Genomic DNA, 21,211 nt, shown 5'->3' with positions numbered 1-21,211 from the left:
CTTTCGGCTGACGCCCCTCAAGTGACGTGGCCGGTCTTGGTGGCCGCTGTTGCTCGTCTGGTCATGTAACCGTGTGTCATGCCTCGTGCACTTGTAACACTGAATTCATACCATATTTCACAATTTTCTCATTCAGTATGTCCAGTTATTCTTGTACATCTCTAGTGTCCATTCCCCACACCGAAATATCATCAGCAAAAACATTACCTACATCTCTCTTACACCAAATTAGTGCTGGGGACGGAGCGGAGCAGTTGTTGTGACGTCATCACCCGGTAGTACCAAGTGAACTAACGAGTGAATGTCCTGACGCGGGACGTTTAAACACGTTATAGGTATGGCACTGCGAAGGTATTGCATCCCCCTATTAATACCCTTCTCTCACAACGTAACAACTGTAAATAACTGCACATATATTCACTATAATTGTTATATACGTAACTGCTAGGGAGTAGGAGGTAGTATGTGGAATAAATGTTAGTAACTCGTATAGTTAACTCATTCGAATAGTGAAAAAAAGTATGGCGCATACCTACCGAAAGGGTTTGTATACAAGGGGATTGGAAGTTAACAGAAAAGTAATGTATTAACAATTATTTCGTAAGTTCATGTGATACGGTACACTGTTAATGAGAAGCATAACCTGAATATAAAGAATCTTATCAGAATATAATGAAAAACACTGACGTGATTTCATCTACAGGATGACAAAAGTAATTACGTTAATGAACGTTGACTGGAATGTCCTTCTTTGCAAATGTGATTATAAAACATATCTGACAACATACTACTACACGTCCCAATGCCAAACAGCTATCAGTAGAATGCTTCTATAAATACAGTTATTATATTATATTATATTATATTATATTATATTATATTATATTATATTATATTATATTATATTATATTATATTATATTATATTTGATGTGCCACCACCCGTCGCGTATGTGCGGCCACAAAATTTGCATTTTGCGTGTTTCCTATTATCAGTGATGTCAAAAATCTGCCAGGCATCCGACGGTTTTCGTGGCATTTGTGGAACAACGTTCTGAAAAAATTTCTTTAAATTCCTTTAAATGTTCTAAAAATATAACTACTATCTACGAATATGTTTAAATATCACACTAACACCACAAATATAATCTAACAGACTTTACATTATCTACAAAACATAACAAGCGTAGGAAATATATACGTACATTCGAAACACACAGATTGAATACAGGTACTTTCGTACGTGTGTTGTGCGCTACACTGTGCTCAGGTCCTCCGCGAGTACTCGCAGTTGTAAGCGGAGGGGATCGGTGGTGCGCCGTACCGCTACAACCGGATTACTCATCGGTATTACTCGCTCTGTCCCCACCTCTACACCAAATGCTTCTTCTGACACCTTCCCAATTTCATCTATTACCATTACAGCATGTTTTCCTGTCTTAGTTCAAGAAGATTCCTAAAGCATTCCTTCCTCCAAACTTGAGTCTGGACACAACTAAAACATTTGTCATAAATTACAATGTAGAATTTCCATCATTGTGAGCATTATCGTCACTATAAAAGGGTGCAGTGAAATTGCTTTCATTGTGTATAATGTCATCATTAAAATGGTATGGTGTCTTGAGTATGCATGTAGTTTTTTACTTTTTAATTCTGGGCTCATCTTGATTATTTCCAAAGATCACACACATAACTTAATTATTTAAATGTTCATAGTACAAACTCTGAAAACCATAGGGAATAAATTCTTAAGTAACAGTTATTCTTTCAAATTTATTTTCACTTAATTCCAGTTTAATTGAAAAATGTTGTCGAAGTTTCATTATCACTACTTGTTTAAAAAAAGGGGGTCCTACAACCTGGAATATGAAATAATCTCAGGTTACTTTGGAATTAATGTGGATAAATACAGAGTGGGGAGGGGGGGGGGGGGACAACACTCAGGATGGTTGATACTAGCACTAAATTTGATCCTTGGATATCCACAATAACTCCAATTCTTCATATCCAGTGCCTTTATTATTTCAGGAATGACAAATATTACCAACATTTTTTTTAAATGGTGGTGCTAATGGTGGTTGCTTCATGGCATAGGAAACTGTTGTATGTCCGGCGCTCCCTTCTCGCTCCGCCAGCCAGCTGCACGCGCGCCTGTGTATCATTCTGCTAGCTTCGACGCGCAGCCCTCAGTGCGCGTGCCTGACCATCGAGTGTACTATAAATAGGAGCTCCCGGCCTGCTCACTTGCCCACTTGCCCCGGTGTCCAGCTCCAGAATACACCCTACGTCGAGCACGGAGGCTACTCCTCTTGAAAATGTGCTTCGACCAGGTGGACTGAATTTCTGGCAGTACGAGGTCTCACCTCTGGTCACCGCTCCCTTACCTGTTTCCGCTGCCTATGTTCCGTAATTCTTTTACAAGCCATTTTCATTCCCTAACTCATGCAAGCTCCCTTAGTTTCGCTAGGTGGAATTTCTTCAATCAATTAAACTTGCTTTTTAGGAATTCAGGCACTTCCACAAACAAGGACTCTCATGAACATTTATGTTAGTGTGCCAGATAGTTCTCGACTATCAACGTGTCAATTCACAAAGACTATCTTTTCAAGATAGAAGTGTATATAAAGACTGCAAACCTGTACATATTGTATAAAGACAGACTTTTCTCAAGATTCAATATTTCTTTTTGCTTCAAAATAAATTTCAGTTATTTGTGTAAATATTATAAAGTGAAGCAAATAAAGTTGTGTTCTGTAAACTTCAACCTTGGTTACAACACAACTCTATGGCGACGAGGTAAACACGAAACCAACACTACAATTCAACGGGCCCAGTTGTCAACTCTACGGCGACGTGTTAAACCACAACGACACTCCAACCAGTTCTGACACACAGCTTACCTTACTCTTTCTTGCACGCATCTCGCAATGGCTACTGCGGAACAACTAGCTACGGTCTTCCAAGCCTTACAGCAGCAACAACAACAGTTTATGCAACAACAACAGGCAGCATTAATTCAGGCTATTCAAGCTATTTCTGTCTCTACACAGCCATCAGCTATTCCTCCGTTCTCTGCTTTTGATCCGGCTAAGGAAGAATGGTCAGTTTATTTAGCCCGCTTGCAACAGCATTTCATCTGCCATTCTGTCACGGATGATCTACGCCGCCGCGCACTATTTCTTAGTTCGGTTGGCAATGCTACGTGTGAATTACTACGTAAATTAAGTCCGGAAGAACACTTATCTGAGGTACCCTTCACGCAGCTCTTGGCCCGTCTCACGGAACACTATGCCAACGCTCCTCACATAGTGGCTGCTCGCTATAAATTTTTTCAGAGCAGAAAGCAACCCCATCAGACACATACTGAATGGATAACTGAATTGCGTGGTCTAGCTAAACCCTGCCAGTTCATCTGCTCCAAGGACGGTTGTGGTTCATCCTACACTGATTCTCTCATTCGGGACATGATAATTTTACATACTCCTGAAGACAAAATACGTTTTGACGCTGTCAAACAGAGTAACCCTTCTTTAGAAGACGTACAGCGTATTGCTACGGTTTATGAGCTTACTACCAAGACTGCCGCAGCCATAGCTTCTCCACACGAAGTTGCACAAGTCTCGCCTCAGGCCCGCAAGTCCTCTGCTACAGTGAACCGTACGGATAAGGCGCTCTCCACCAAGCATTCTCGCCAGGTTCCCTCTCGTAATGCTACACGGAAGCACAATTCTAAAAACACCTCGAAACTCCTGCCTTCCTGCCGAGGTTGTTTCAAGCATCATGAACGTCGTGACTGTCGTTTTTTCAAAGCTACTTGTGAACGATGTAATAAGCTTGGACACATTCAGACTGTCTGTCAAAGTTCGCTCCGCCCTGCTAAGACTACTGCAGCGCGCCGGAAGCATATACAGCCCCGCCAAGACATGGAAGTTGATCAGATCAATCTTATTCTTCCCACAAAGGATTCTCACAAAATCATCATTCCTCTCTCATTCTCTGATCGATCTATCGATTTTCAATTAGACACTGGATCACCTGTCTCTATTATTAACCTGACTACCTACCACGACTTAGGTTCACCTTCATGCTCTCCAGCGGACATCCAGCTCGTGACATTTAACAAGAAGAAAATTGACATCAAAGGTCAAATTAAGCTTCAGGCTAGTTATAAAGGAATTCAGAAGGCCATTCCTCTTCTCGTAGTTAACAACTACACTGCATCAAACATTATGGGCATGGATCTATTTAACTTATTTGGTTTCCAGATACATGACAACATTAACGTCGTATCTACATTGCATCCTACTTCTGACGTTACCGCTCTCCTAGCGCAGTTTCCTGAAGTCTTCGATTCTCAGCTCGGAACAGCAAAAGACTATACAGCTCACATACAGCTGAAATCCGGAGCTAAGCCTCGCTTCCTCAAAGCACGTCCAGTACCCCTAGCACTTCAAGACCAGGTCATGAAAGAATTAGAAAGATGGATACAAACTGGCATTGTCGTACCAGTTACTTCTAGTCAATGGGCTACTCCACTCGTGATAATCAAGAAACCTGATGGTAATGTTCGACTTTGTGGCGATTTTCGATCTACAGTCAACGCACAACTTGAAACCGATATCTTTCCTATTCCACGTCCAGAAGACTTATTCCGTCGTCTCTCTGGTGGACAATTCTTCTCTTGAGTTGATCTTAAAGAAGCATATCTCCAGCTACTTTTAGACGAAGAATCTAAGAAATTTCTCACACTCAACACTCCTCTCGGACTGCTCCAGCTCCAGCGGCTCCCATTCGGTGTTTCATCCTCAGCGGCTATTTTTCAGCGCTATTTGGCTCAACTCACCGCCTCAATTCCCGGTTGTGCTAACTACCTGGATGATATTATTGTTACTGGAAAAGATCATCAGGAACATCTAACCAATCTCCGACTTCTTCTCCAGAAATTGCACGACAATGGCCTACGAGCGAATCTCGCTAAATGTACCTTCTTTCAGCCTCAAGTTCACTACCTCGGACATATACTTGATAAGAATGGAATTCGTCCTAGTATGCAGAATGTCTCCGCGATAGTAAACATGCCAGCACCTCAGAACCTCAAGCAGCTTCAGTCCTTCATAGGCAAAGCGAACTATTATAATAAGTTCATTCCACGCTTCGCTACAGTGGCAGCTCCATTAAACGCTCTACGTAAAAAAGGTGTTAAGTTTCAGTGGACTCCGCAATGCCAACAGGCATGGAAAACAATCAACGACGCCTTAATTCAAGCTATACAACTCACTCATTTTCAGCCCGACAAGATCATCACGCTAGCTACTGACGCTTCAGACTATGGTGTCGGTGCAGTTCTCTCCCAGAAGGATCGTCATGGACAAGAACGCCCCATCGCCTTCGCTTCGAAAACACTCAATGACCATCAACGTCGATACTCACAGATAGAGAAAGAAGCTTTAGCCATCATCTTTGGTATCCGCCGTTTCAATGAATATCTTTATGGCAACCATTTCCTGATCATTACCGATCATAAGCCTCTCGTACACTTATTCCATCCTGGTAATAAGATCCCAGAGAATTCCCTCAGAAAGCTTCAAAGATGGTCCATGTTCCTTTCTGATTATTCCTATCAGATTGTATATCGAGCCACATCCCAGCATTGTAATGCTGATGCCCTCTCCCGCTTACCCGTTGGTCCTGATACTGCCTTCGATTCTCAAGAATCTGAATGTCTTCAGTTGGACATAGAACTTGAAGATACTGTATCCAGTTTTCCTATTGATGCTACCTGCATAGCTAAAGCTACGGATAAGGACAGTACACTTGCTACTGTACGTACTTACATCCGCAACGGTTGGCCTCTTCAGAGCACACTTCCTGCCCACCTGGCACCTTATCATCGTATGCAGCATCGTCTCACGACTCGTGCCGGAGTTGTACTACTAGAAGCAGGCACCATCTTCCGAGTGGTTATCCCACTTAGCCTACAGAAAAAAGTTCTCGAATTATTACACCAAAGCCATTGGGGTATCTCCAGAACAAAGCAACTCGCCCGTCAACACTGCTACTGGCCCGGTATTGATGCCGCCATCGAAAAGCTAATACGTCATTGTGAGCAATGTCAAACGAATCAGAACGCCCCGTCTTCTGATCTTGCTTCATGGCCTCCTGCTACTACTCCATGGGAACGAGTTCACATCGATTTCGCAGGTCCTTTCCTCAATTCAATGTGGTTAATAGTCATCGATTCACTGTCAAACTTTCCATATGTAGTGGATATGCATTCGACTACTACAACCGAAGCTACCATTCGTGCTCTCCAGAAAATCTTTACTACAGAAGGTTTACCGCAAGTACTCATTTCGGACAACGGACCTCAATTTACAGCTACTGCTTTTCAGAACTTTTGTACACATAATGGCATTCGTCATATCCTAGCACCACCTTTTCACCCTCAATCTAATGGTGAAGCTGAACGCTTCGTACAAACATTTAAAAGAAGTATGAAGAAAGCTGTCTCTTCAGGCTTAACTAAAGACCAAGCCTTGCTCCAACTCTTAAACAACTACAGAACTCTACCCGGCGCTGATAATATCACTCCTGCACAGAAGCTCCATGGACGACCTCACAGAACTTTACTTTCTCTGTTACAGCCTCTTCCGGCCCAGCATAAGACCTCACCAACGAAGTTCTCCCTCAACGACAAGGTCTACACCAGGACATTCAAATCCAACCCACTCTGGATACCTGGAGTCATCTGCAGATCTTTGGGTCATCGTCTCTACGAGATACAGACTACGGAGAAACGTATCTGCCGCCATCAAGATCAGATACGTCTGCGCTACCGCCCCTGTCCAGCTATTGATGCTATTGCTAAACCAGATAAATCTATTGCTGAACGCGCTTTAGATCATTTAATAACAATGGGTTCCTTTCAGGACGAGACAGCGCCACTCCGCCCAGTTCCAGCTCCGGACAATACAACAGAGATATCAGGAGCTCCGCCCCAGCATCGCAGTCGCCGCCAGCGCCGCCGCCGTTTCACGCCGTACCGGCGCATTTAGGAGGGGAGGGTGTTGTATGTCCGGCGCTCCCTTCTCGCTCCGCCAGCCAGCTGCACGCGCGCCTGTGTATCATTCTGCTAGCTTCGACGCGCAGCCCTCAGTGCGCGTGCCTGACCATCGAGTGTACTATAAATAGGAGCTCCCGGCCTGCTCACTTGCCCACTTGCCCCGGTGTCCAGCTCCAGAATACACCCTACGTCGAGCACGGAGGCTACTCCTCTTGAAAATGTGCTTCGACCAGGTGGACTGAATTTCTGGCAGTACGAGGTCTCACCTCTGGTCACCGCTCCCTTACCTGTTTCCGCTGCCTATGTTCCGTAATTCTTTTACAAGCCATTTTCATTCCCTAACTTATGCAAGCTCCCTTAGTTTCGCTAGGTGGAATTTCTTCAATCAATTAAACTTGCTTTTTAGGAATTCAGGCACTTCCACAAACAAGGACTCTCATGAACATTTATGTTAGTGTGCCAGATAGTTCTCGACTATCAACGTGTCAATTCACAAAGACTATCTTTTCAAGATAGAAGTGTATATAAAGACTGCAAACCTGTACATATTGTATAAAGACAGACTTTTCTCAAGATTCAATATTCCTTTTTGCTTCAAAATAAATTTCAGTTATTTGTGTAAATATTATAAAGTGAAGCAAATAAAGTTGTGTTCTGTAAACTTCAACCTTGGTTACAACAGAAACAAACAATCAAATGCATCAAGAAATGCTTCTTAGGAAGTAAATTACCAAACTACTCACGATTTCCGGAGTATTAATGCCAATCTTGATGGAAGTTCTAACCAACCGATTCTGACACCTGGTGCCAATATTTTTGAGAAAGATCCATTAGAAATTACATGACCTCCACACATCCCATCCATTTCAGCATCATAAGCAATAAGTCGTTTAGGAGGAAGATCATCCCCATAGTACAGAAGATTGTAAACATCATCACAAAGTACAACAAAATCCAGCTCCCTTGCAATTTTAATAACTTTCTTACAGGTACCTGAAATAGACAGACCAAGAGTGAGCAATTACACTAGTGTCCAAAAGTTAAGCATAAGTTACGAATATGCAGGGCAACAGGAAATAGACCGCAAATCGCACAACACATGCACCTACCAACCTTACATGTTCGCTCTGTATAGGAAAGGAGTGTTCCCTGCTTTGACTACCAGCGTAACCGCAAGGTAAACACAGCCAGTGCCTGCGCCCCATATTCCTTCAGTTGTGTTTGCCCTGTTATAGTGTGCGGAGTGTAGCCTCGTGGTAAACGTGACAACATAATGGCATAATGACGCCATTTGGACCCTGTTTTGCAGGGTAGAATACTCGACCGCCTGAAAGCAGGCCAGACACAGACCGAAGTCACCGTATCCTTGAATGTGCCACAAAGTGTCATTTCCAGGCTTTGGAGACGATTTCAAGACACAGGAGATGTTAGTCGTAGGCCAGTACCAGGTCGACCAAGGGTAACCACCCCACAGCAGGAGAGATATCTGGCCTTAACCCCCCAACGAAATCGGAGTGCACCTGCAAGACAATTGTCGGCGGAGCTTGCAGCCGTCTCAGCGGTTGCCGTTTCCCGGTAAACTGTGTACCGTAGGCTCAAAACAGCAAGGCTGTTTACCCAACGTCCAGCGGTGTAGTGTCCTGCTCACTCCAGCACAGAGACGGGCCCGTTTACCGTGGAGCCGTCGACACCGAAACTGGACCATGAATGAATGGAGGCATATGCTCTTCACAGATGAATCCTGCTTCAGTTTGCAGAACGATTCCTGTCGCACATTAATCTGGAGAGAACAGGGTAGCCGATACAACCACTGGAACATCGTGGAACAGGACCAGTATGGTGGTGGTGGTGGCATAATGCTGAATGGCCGTACGGACCTGCACATCTTCATGGGTGGTCCGAGGAACACTGTTAATGCTCGGAGATACAGGGATGAGGTACTGAGAACACATGTTCAACTCTTCAGAGGTGCGGTTGGGCCAAACCTCCTCTTAATGGACGATAATGCCCAACCGCACCGCACTGCTCTGGTGGATGAATTTCTGGCTGGGGAAGACATTCATCACATGGACTGGCCAGCGAGGTCTGAGGATCTGAATCCTATAGAACATGCCTGGGATGCATTGGGGAGGTGAATTGCATCCCGTCAGCATCCACCAAGGACCCTCCAAGACCTTCGCATTGCCCTTTCGAAGGAATGTAATAGCCTGCCACAAGAGCTCTTAGACCATCTGATAGGGAGCATGCCACATCGCTGTGAAGCATGTGTGGCCGTTAGGTATAACCATACACCCTATTAAGAGCATATTTTGTTGTGGAAGACACTGCCAAGTTTTGTTAGTTGTTGTCAAAAGTGAACCTTAGCTATCAGAACCTTTCTGACACTGTGGACAAGTTGTGTGAAATATGGTGTGTAATTCAGCTTCCATTTGTTCAGCAATCCGTCTGACATTCCTATCAGGTGGTATGACCTCATTTAGTGATTATGCTTAACTTTTGGATACTAGTGTACTTCAGATATACACTGTGATACAATTAAGTTGTCTGTCTGTCTGTCTGTCTGTCTGTCTGTCTGTCTGTCTGTCTGTCTGTCTGTCTGTCTGTCTGTCTGTCTGTCTGTCTGTCTGTCTGTCTGTCTGTCTGTCTGTCTGTCTGTCTGTCTGTCTGTCTGTCTGTCTGTCTGTCTGTCTGTCTGTCTGTTTCCATAGCTCAGACACAGCAGGATGGAAGAATTTCAATCAAAATTTATATATGTGTAAATGGATTATCTGTTAGATTAGGCAATGAACCATCAGCTTTTGTCAAAAGGGCAGCATGTAGTACAACAAAATATTGAGCAAATCAAGGAAAACATGTGTGCTCAGGACATTTAAAACCTGGCAAATAGAGTAAGTGGCTCAGATGGTAGAGTGCTGGCCTTCTGAGCCCAAGTTAACGGGTGTGATCTTGGCTCAGTCTGGTGATATTTGAAGGTGCTGAAATATGCCAGCCTAATTTTGGCAAATTTCTTGCTTGTAGACAACATGGCTCAAGGAATCGCTATTAATTCTGAATGCATGGCAAACCCTAAGAGACTTCACGTTTGACTGAATCGTGTTCAACCATGTCAGCATCGGCAGGATGCCTTGCTGTTATACGATGTTGCCCACATTAGTCAGGAAACCAGGAAAACTACTGGTAATCAAAAACTGAGATGGACAACATTGGCATACCCATCTTACAGTCATGATTTGGCACACTCTGATTACCATGTCTTTGGTAAACTAAAAGACTCGCTTTGCAGAAAAGACGTTTGAAGATAACATCTCTTCCGTGACAGCTGCTACACTGTGACTTAGATGTGCCAGACCAGACTTTCACCAAGCAAGCACACATGCACTCAATCCAAGGCTGTATAAGGTAGGTGAAAGGGTAAAATTTATGTAAAGAAACAACACCATGTGCCGAAAGGATGTAGCAATATACTGATGATGATGATGATGATGATGATGATGATGATGATGATGTTTGTTTGTTGCTTAAAGGGGCCTAACTGCTAGGTCATCAGCCCCTAATGGTATGAGATGTAACGAAAAGACATGATAATTAAAATCTTCCACTGAGTAGATTTTAAAACAAATGATGATGAAAAATGATTATGAAATTAAAATAATCAATGGATCTAATTCCCAATGCCTTATTTGCTGATAAAATTATAGGAAATATAGATTAAACAGAATAGGTCATTGCCTTGAAGTACATATATATATCATTCAAGTTAAAAGTTAAAATAACACATTAAAATACACAAACACGCATTAAAATAGAGTCAATGGGATAAAAGCGCAGTCAACAAAAATACACTAATACAAAATACACTTTCACACATGATAAAAAAGGCCACTATCCCTCATAAAACACGTGACGTGGTCTGTTGACTGCTCAATCATCTCATAAGATGAGGGAAATGGCACTCGGGAGTTTTAGACTACAGCGCAGATCGGCCAGGTCCATGCACTCCATAAGGATGTGTATCGCGGTTAGATGATCGCTGCAAGTACACACCGGGGACGTTCACCCTTCAGTAGGTAGGAGTGCGTTACTATGCCATGACCGATCCAAAGACGACATAATACCACTGCTTCTCTCCGAGAAGCCCGAAGCGAAGTCTTCAATACCTTCGTAGTTCCTTTTATTGCTCTAAGCTTATTTTGGAAAGGGGTGGTCTGCCACTCCATCTCACAATGGGACATAACGAAATGTCTCTGCTGAGAGAGAATATCACTGCCTGGAACCCTGTAAGGCAACGGGAGCAATGTAACAGCCCCATTGGCAGCCTTGTCAGCTAACTCATTTCCCTCTACACCCATGTGGCTTGGGAGCCGCATAAACATAATTCTGGTGTCAGCACCCGAACACCCGGCCAGCAGGTCCTGGATCCGCTGCACTAGAGGGTGCCGAGGGAAACATGTATCTATAGATTGTAGTCCGCTCAAGGAGCCTGCACACAGCAGAAAGTGCTGCCGCTCATCGGACAGCGTGTACTGCAGCGCTTCACAGATAGCATAGAGCTCTGCTGTGTACACAGTACAGACTTACGGTAGAGGAAAAAGAAACGTGTTATTGTTGAGAACGAATGCACAGCCTACTCCCACTTCTGTCCTCGAACCATCCGTATAAACAACGACCAAATCAGGATACCGACCAACAACAGACAGAAAGAGTCTGCGATAAATGGAAGGGTCCGTATTTTCCTATGGGCCGGTGTGCAAATCTAGAATTAGTTCATATCGTCGTATTTTCCACAGAGGTACCCTACTTGATCGTCTGACAAGACAAGGAACCGAAGGTACATCAAACAATCTATGACTGCTATCCAAGCGTATTCCAACCAGCTGCGTTGCTTGAGGATAAGCAGCATACAGCCGATGGTTTCCATTGTGGAATACGCAAGGGTAGCTTGGGTGAAGTGGCATCTGTCGCAAATTTGCAGCATAGGACAGAAGCATTTGCTGGCACCTCAGGTGTAAAGGCGGCACTCCAGATTCATCAAGCAGGCCAGCAATGGGGCTTGTACGAAAAGCTCCCGTTGCCAACCTAACCCTGTTGTGGAGGATGCTATTCAGTTTCGCAAGGACGCTTTGCCTTGCTGATCCATATGCTGCACTGCCGTAGTCTAACCTGGATAAAATATGTGTCCTATACAATCGTAGTAGCACAGTGCGGTCTGTCCCCCAAGTAGTACCACTAAGAAACTTCAAAATAGTCAGCTTCTTAGCGCATTTCACTTTTAACTGCCACACATGCGGCTCCCACAATAATCTGCTATCAAAAAGGAGCCCAAGAAACCGTTATGTGTCAACTACAGGAAGAGCGACATCGTCTAAATAAAGCTAAGGATAGGAGTGAAGAGTGCACTTCTGGCAGAAGTGTATAACAGAGGTCTTTGCGGCTGAAAACCGAAAGCAATGTTCTAAGGTCCACTGTTCCACTTTCCTAATTGCTTGCTGTAATTCTCACTCAGCAATGGCCATTTTTTGTGAGCTATAATGCAGAGCAAAATCGTCTACATATAGCAATGGTATTACTGCTGAACCAGCAGCAGCGACAATACCATTTATGGCAATTGCGAACAGAGTGACACTGAGAACTGATCCCTGTGGGACTCCATTTTCCTGAACGTGATATTGCGAATGTGCCCTTTCTATTCAGACTTGGAATAGATAAAAGGACAAAAATTTTGCAATAAATACCAGCAAGTTACCTTGAAAATTCCATTAATGCAAAACTGAAAGGATGCCATGTCACCATCTGGTGTCATAGGCCTTTTCCAAATCAAAGAAAACAGCCACCAAATGATGTATTCGGAGAAAAGCATCCTGGATAGAACTCTCCAGATGTACCAACTGGTTAGTGGTCGAGCGTGCAGCTCGAAAACCACATTGGTATTCAGACAAAAGTCCTCTTTTCTCCAGGCACCACACAAGTTGGCGATTCACAATCTTCTCAAAAAGCTTACACAAACAGTTTGTAAAACAAACAGGTCTGTAACTTCCTGACGGAAACTCACCTTCTACCCAGATTTGGCTGAACACACAAAGGAGATATAACAGACTAGCAATATACTGTAAGAAATAACAATCAGCTTTGTAAAAGAAACAATGGGGTGCATTGGTTTTGGAGTGAACTTCGTACAGTCAGTACATAAGTGTTGACTTTTAGTTCAAATAAGTCTTAGCAATAGGCATAACATATACTACAGAGTACTACAGAGTATACTTGGGGACAAAACATGATGACCTTGTCTCACACCATTACTCTCCAGCAGCAGCCCAGTATCTATTAGTGGCTTATAATATTTACTATGACTACTGTAGCCGGAGTTGCCAAATCGTCTACTGCACTCGACATGAAGAAATGGCAAAGAATGAAGGGAGTGTGGATGAAAGTGGTTTGGTAACCTCTCCACACCAAACGAGAATCACTCAGAACTCGTTAATTCAGCAGGGTGCAGGGTATGATTGACTGTTGGCTTCCAGCTCACTTCCAGGAACTGAGGCCAACATGTTTTGTCCCCGAGTATACCAATAAGTAGTGTCAACTAAAGATGCCTGGTTGAAATTAAATGAGCTCAAATAACTAAAACTACACACTTTTTGACACCATGCTAAGACAGGTAAGGAACACACAAACACCATAATGGTGTTGAGCAAGAACATCTCTATACCCTAAAATGAATTGCTTTGATCTGCTGACTCACTACACTGTGCAGTGCTACAGCTGTCCGTGATAAATTGAGGAGGATCTATACAATGTGTTACGAAGGAGTTATAAGCAGGAGGTTTTGCAACAGTTGTTCAAATTGGGTCAAAATAACAGCCTATTGATGCATAGGGTGAGGATTTCACATCCAAATGTAGTATTTTTCTATATTTTTAGAAGTCCTGTTCTGGAGATGAGTGTACAATATGAGAAGATTCTAAGAACAACCTTCTGTCCTAAATAATATATTTTGAAGATATCTGTCGAAGTAAATCCTTATTATATCACCAGAGGACTTGCAAAAGAGCATCATGTGTCAGTATCAACAAATTAAGAAACATACTGCTAAAGTGGTCAAACTATTATTTTCTTTTCAATTTACAATTTGCTTTACATCCGACCGACACAGATAAGTCTTATGGTGATGATGGAATAGGAAAGGGCTAGGAGCGGGAAGGAAGCGGGCATGGTTTTAATTAATTATGGTGTGAAAAAGGGACATGACCATATTCATGGCTGCCAACAGTGGGGCTCAAACCCACTATCTCCCTAATGCAACCTTACACCTAAGTGACCCAAACTGTGCAGCCACTCACTCGGTAGTGGTATAGTTAACAACTTGGACATAAGCATTTTTTTTTTTTTTTTTTTTTTTTTTTTTTTGCTAGGGGCTTTATGTCGCACCAACACAGATAGGTCTTATGGCGACGATGGGATAGGAAAGGCCTAGGAGTTGGAAGGAAGTGGCCGTGGCCTTAATTAAGGTACAGCCCCAGCATTTGCCTGGTGTGAAAATGGGAAACCACGGAAAACCATTTTCAGGGCTGCCGATAGTGGGATTCGAACCTACTATCTCCCGGATGCAAGCTCACAGCCGCGCGCCTCTACACGCATGGCCAACTCGCCCGGTAGCATTAATTTTGTAGTATCTCCTGCATCACTAAGAAGAAGAAGAAAAAAACTGTAATTGATTGCAATTACAATCAGTGATGAAAAGTCGTTGGTGGGCCTCTGGAACAGAATTTAAGTCAAAGCTGACAACACTCATTTATATTATAGTGGACTGAGTAAGGTGCCATACACCACAGATTTTGAATGCTGACAAAAACTTTTCCTTATGTCTATAATACCAAACCCCACAGTGCTACAATCCTGATGGGCTTTGGCCTACCAAATAATTGCTACTCAGCCCAAAGACCTGCAGATTATGAGGTGATGCAAGGTCAGTGCAACAAATCCTGTCAGCCATTATTCTTGGTTTCTTAGACTGGGGTTGCTATCTCACTGTCAGATAGCTCATCAATAGTAATCACCTAGGCTGAGTGGATCTCGAACCAACCCTCAGATCCAGGTTAAAATCCATAACCTGGCTGGGAATCAAACCTGGGGTCTCCAGGTGAGGGGCAGCCACACTTCCTTATGACTATACTGTGACAAAACTGATAAATATACCATAAGAATTGTGCTAAACAGTAATTTTTTATGAATAAGTAAGATTCTAACCTCCTACATAAAAACAGAACACCATATCTATCAAGAAAGACATATCCAAATATTTCAAAAACTGGGATATGAAACCAAACTGCATCTTATATAGCAGTACTATACCACTCAGTCCTCTGTTTACACATCCGAAGAAAGTGAGTGATCTTCAGAAACAATGAGGACACAGAAATTGCATTCTGCCAGGGAGGTAGCTTTCAGACTAGCACCAAATCATTTGCAACTCAATTACTAATCTGTGAAACTGCTCCAGGATTTTATTTAAAATAAAACAATGGTGTGTAGTGTTGTATTTTCTTGTCATATTCATCTTCCAGATCAATCATTATTTACCAGAAAACTTGATGTGCAAACAACTTTGAAATTAAAATAGACTTACTGAGTAGGTTTTTATAAATGCTGCTGGCTATCTTTGCAACTCAGAATAATTCACACACAAAAATTAGTAAGAAGTGCTACTACATTCATATTGTGTTTTGTGTTGTACTTAGAAAAATGACTCTTCATCAACAAATCACTTCAGTGAATTACCTGGTTGTTTAATTACAGAAAAAATAATACTTACTCTCTGACATTGTAACTCCAGTAGGATTGTGGAACAGTGGAATTGTGTAAAACATAGCCCAAAATGGTCTTTCTGCGCTACAATTCCAGGTTCCCTTCTTCTTTTCTCTTGAAGCAATTTTTTCCAATGCCTCTGCATCAACACCCTCAGCTGTGATTGGAACTAGAATGGGAAATAAAAATAAAATATGAGGTTTTTGTTGCACAGTAAAGGTGGAATAAGTACACTCAAAACGCCTATAATTTATGGAATAATTTACGACAAGCACCTGCTCAACAGACATAAAAATTCTGCAAAATGAATGATACAAAGTGAAAACATAATGACCCCAAATATTGGAATACAAGAATACAATGTATGGAGTATATTTGGACAGCACGTGATCAAGTTCTAAATTAATTTGGGTGGGTAATTAATTAAACAATGTGAAAGCACATGGTAGACAGAAATACAAAACAAATAATAAAGATAATTCCTTAAACAGATGATAAGAAATTAAAACAAAAGATACAAAAGACATATATTAGAAGATTTTTTTTTAGTTGAACCCATTTTTCTTCATTTTTGACTGAGTTAATCGATAACTGTGAGGTTCTTCAGTCTGTTGAAACTAATTGAGTATAACATAAATTTAGAAAATACCTGAAAAGGAAAATATATTTTTAACAAATTATACCTGAAAAATGAATGGTATATTTTTGGGTATAATCTATATATATGAAATAACTCCGACAGACAGATTCATCATCGCCGACTCAAAACTACTGGACATAAAGAAATTCAATTTTGGGGATACATTCATATTACAATGTAGGTGATCGCTAATGGAGGATTTTTGGATATTCCGTCGATAAGGGGGTGAAAAGGAGGGTGAAATTTTAAAATGAGTGTATATACAGTATATATATCTCGAAAACTGAACAGTTTAAAGACATGAACATTGGTATCTTGAATCCCCTTTAAAAATAAAGAAACAGGAATTTTTTGTTTTTGGAAAAACCCATTAAGGGGGCTGGAAAAAAAGTGAAAAAGGGTTGAATACCTTTCATGTGGATACTTATATCTCAAAAACTGAAGATGTTACAGTCATGAAAATTGGTATTCGGAATCTCTTTTAAAAATAAAGAAACACGTTTTATTTTGTTTCTGGAAAATCTACTTAGGGGTGGTGAATAGGAGCAGTAGCGTAACTAGCATTTCAGTTTGGGGGGGCATTCATCCAGAATTTTATTTTGATAGGTGTCCAAACTTCCAGAATTTAGGTGCTGTAGAATACCTAAAAAGGAAATGAGTGTCCTTGAATCCAGTAAGAGTGGCAGATTCGTGCAGATTCCGGAAGCTAATAGTAATCTTCTTCTTCTTCTTCCCTGCTTTTCCCACACCTGTAGAGTTGCTGGTGCGAACTGTGTCGCACATGTGGATTTGGCCCTGTTTTACGGCCGGATGTCCTTCCCGACGCCAACCCTACATGGAGGGATGTAATCACTGTTGTCTTTCTTTGGCGGTTGGTAGTGTAGTATGTTGTCTGAATATGAAGAGGAAAGTGCTGGGACAAACACCCAGTCCCTGAGCCAGAAGAATTAATCAGACGCAATCAAAATCCCCGACCCGGCCGGGAATCGAAACCGGGACCCTCTGAACGGAAGGCCTCAACACTGATCATTCACCCAATGAATCGGATTCCGGAAGCTAATATTAATATACATTATATATAAAATTCTTAATAAAAGTACATTCGTTAAAACTCCTGGGGTGTATGGACTCCTTGGACGACAACACACACGCACACACACACACACACACACACACACACACCCTGCCGGTACCTCTGTTACTCCCATCCCAACATAACAGCAGCATTTTATATATTCCGAGTAAAAGTGAAATGAATGCATGAATAAACAATTTGAGTAAAGATGCAATATTCTGGTTTAGAATAAATACGGTAATGTTATTATAATAATGGTCATGTGATAAGCAATAAAGAACTGACATTTTATACAAACAATGCGGCAAAGAAATACACACACACATGTCGAATACAGGTTTCTCACCCTTCTTGTCAATGGCTAGATGATGAAGCCAAGGGAATGATGGCCCACCGTGACTCGTTATTTCAACATTATAAACAAACCCTAGATGACACAGACTTCGAAACTTACCGCATCTTAAGAAATAGCACAAGGCAGTTAATCAGAAATAACAAATGTATATATTTCCGGAATTTAGCTAATAACTTAAATTTTAATTGCGCATGGGACCAACTTAGATCACTGGGAATAGGAAAACATCAACAGAGACAGACAACTCCTGACATTCCACTTGACAAACTGAACGATTACTTTAGTAGGATAAATATTCAACCTACCCCAATTAACTGCACCAACTCACCGCCCTCCCCTCCAGCCAATCCACCATTTACATATCAGTGTCACAGAAAATCAGGTTAAAAAGGCTTTGTACTCGATTAAATCAAAGACTACAGGTGTAGATGATAATCCTATTACTTTTATACATAACATTATGGGTGCTGTCCTGCCTATACTGATGCACATACTGAACTACTCTTTATTAAAAGGATCATTCCCTCCTGTCTGGAACACAGCCAATATTATACCGGTACGTAAGAGTTTAGACCCACAATCACCCTCTAACTATCGTCCTATGTCCATACTCCCTGTGCTTTCTAAAGCCTTTGAACGTTTAGTATACAAGCAAGTTCTGGAATACCTAAATAAAAATGCTCTTTTGGGCCCTTTGCAATCTGTATTTAAGAAGAGTCACAGTACCACGACAGCACTTTACTGAAGACATTAGAAACACTATGTACAAACGACTGCTCACTATACTTCTCCTTCTTGACTTCAGTAGAACCTTTGACACTATAGTAATTCCGACTATGATAAAGAAAATGGAACTGCTAAATTTTGACCTGGCTGCGCTTAAGGTTTTTAGTTCTTATTTGTGTACCGTCAACAGCGTGTAACAGTAAACGACACAGCCTCTAAATGGAAAATGAAACTTAGTGTTGCCCCACAAGGCAGTATTCCAGGGCCCCGAATTTCCTGTATTTACATCAATGACATACCATCTGTGACAAGAAATAACACACACCATCTCTATGCTGACGAACTTCAAATATATCGACACTGCAAGACCAGATATTAACAATGACCTCCGACGACTCAGTGTATATGCACAACGAAACTCTCTTATAGTAAACTGCACAAAATCTCAGGCAATCATAATTGGATCACGAAAATTACTGAGCTGCTCAAACAATATTGCAATCCCGCCTATCCTACTGAATGGTAACATTATTCCCTTCAATAAAACGGTTACAAATCTCGGCATAATGATGAATGAAACAGTTGATTGGTCTGATCACATGAAAGAAATACGTAAAAATGTTTTTGGAGTTCTTCACACTCTTAAACGGCAGAGGGATGTACTTCCATTTGAGCTACAGGCCAAACTAATACAGACACTCATTCTCCCTATTCTTGATTATTGTGACGTTGTTTTAGTTGACAAGACGAGAGAATAAACACTTAAACTTCAACGAGCACTGAATTCCTGCCTCCGATTTATTTACAATATCGGGTACGATGTTCATATCACCCCATACTATCAGGCTGTCTCATGGCTGATATATGATAAACATCGGCAGCTACACACTTTAACGATGGTGTTCAGAGTGGTAGCTGAAAGTCAGCCACTGTATATTTCTTCTAAATTCATCTTTTTATAATCATTTCGCAACTTAAATACACGTTCTAGATTCATTCTTTCTATTCCACTGCACCGCACAAATTAAATTAATAGATCATTTGTGGTGACTGTCGCCAGATTATGGAATACACTGCCAGCTCAGGTAACAGAAAGTAGTTCTTTTAATCACAATATAAGGTCACCTGCCGAGACTACCTGCTGAGGACAGCTGACTGAATGGTTGAAGTATGAATGTGTGCATGCCTGAGGATTAGATATTTATAAAAGTTTTTAATATTAATTAGTTGTAATATTAATTTAGTTAGTAATTTATTTAAATTTACTTTCAATTCTATTAATGTATGTAATTTTAACTATTTTAATTATCTCAGTATTTTATTTAAGATTCTGATTAGTATGTGGTTAAGTGTACGAAGGGGGCCTGGAACCATAACTTCGCCACTGTACAGGAAAATAAATAAATAAATAAATAAATAAATAAATAAATAAATAAATAAATAAATAAATAAATAAATAAATAAATAAATAAACATAGAATTAAAGCGTATGGGTATAGATACGCATTTTGTTAGTTGGTAAAGAAAAATACACGTCACAACATATGGTAGGTAGGTTTTACCTTGTCCAATTAGTTTCTCTCGCGGTTAGGGCCACACAGCTGTGAGCTTGCATCCGGGAGAAAGTGGATTCGAACCCCACTGTCGGCAGCCCTGAAAATGGTTTCCCGTGGTTTCCCCATTTTCACACCAAGCAAATGCTGGGGCTGTACCTTAAATATTAAGGCCATGGACACTTCCTTCCCACTCCTACGCCTTTCCTATCCCACTGTCACCATAAGACCTATCTGTGTCAGTGCAGCGTAAAGCAAATTGTTAATTACTTTCCCTCGCAAGCCTGGGATACAGAATATGGTACCGTAGTATAAAGTTACAGTTTTATGACGCTAATATTCGTATTTATAATTTTTATTAACGTGCCAGAAACCAACGACATGGAGCTGTTGCCATTTCAACACCGTTTTAAGGGCCACCGACCCAAGCCGGAATTCGAACCTGCAAACTCGGACTCAGGACAGCGACTCAACCAACTGAGTCACATCAAGAGGAGGCGTTTGTGATTATTGTTATAAATAGATGCAGTTAGTAGTTTTACAAAGGTTTTATGAGGAGCATTTATTAAGGCATACATTTTTCAACTGTCATACATGCATGAGGCCGGACAGAAGAACTAGCTGTAAGCTAAAGAGGCTTGCAGGGGTGTCGCTTCCTTCTCTGTTCACTTTTCCAAACCAAGCTCCATGGCATAACAGCCCCGAAGGGCCATCGTCTACGAAGCGACCACTGTTCAGCCCGGAGGCCTGCAGATTACGAGGTGTAGTGTGGTTAGCACGACAAATCCTCTCCACCATTATTCTTGGCTTTCTAGACCGGGGCCGCTATCTCACCATCAGATAGCTCCTCAATTATAAACACGTGGGCTGAGTGTACCTCGAACCAGCCCTCAGATCCAGGTAAAAATCCCTGACCTGGCCAGAAATCAAACCCGGGGCCTCCAGTAAGAGGCAGGCACGCTACCCCTACACCGCTGGGCTGGCTGGTTACTTTGAGG

The 21,211-nt window shown here is 41.8% G+C and overlaps 1 protein-coding gene across 1 annotated transcript in view; it reads right to left on the bottom strand.

Annotated features, from left to right (window-relative positions):
* Positions 1-21,211, bottom strand: part of LOC136862739 (2-aminoadipate transaminase) — a 147,207-nt gene that overhangs the window by 54,785 nt on the left and 71,211 nt on the right. Inside the window, exons 4-5 of the mRNA XM_067138966.2 lie at positions 15,872-16,033; positions 7,806-8,055 (exon numbers count right to left, since the gene is read on the bottom strand). Coding sequence (XP_066995067.2) covers positions 7,806-8,055; positions 15,872-16,033 — 412 coding nt within the window. The remainder of the gene's footprint in view (positions 1-7,805; positions 8,056-15,871; positions 16,034-21,211) is intronic.

The sequence above is a fragment of the Anabrus simplex genome, chromosome 2 (genome assembly GCF_040414725.1).
Source record: "Anabrus simplex isolate iqAnaSimp1 chromosome 2, ASM4041472v1, whole genome shotgun sequence".
NCBI lineage: Eukaryota > Metazoa > Arthropoda > Insecta > Orthoptera > Tettigoniidae > Anabrus > Anabrus simplex.
Note: the sequence above shows the minus strand (reverse complement) of the source record. Positions and strands in the feature narration are given on the sequence as shown.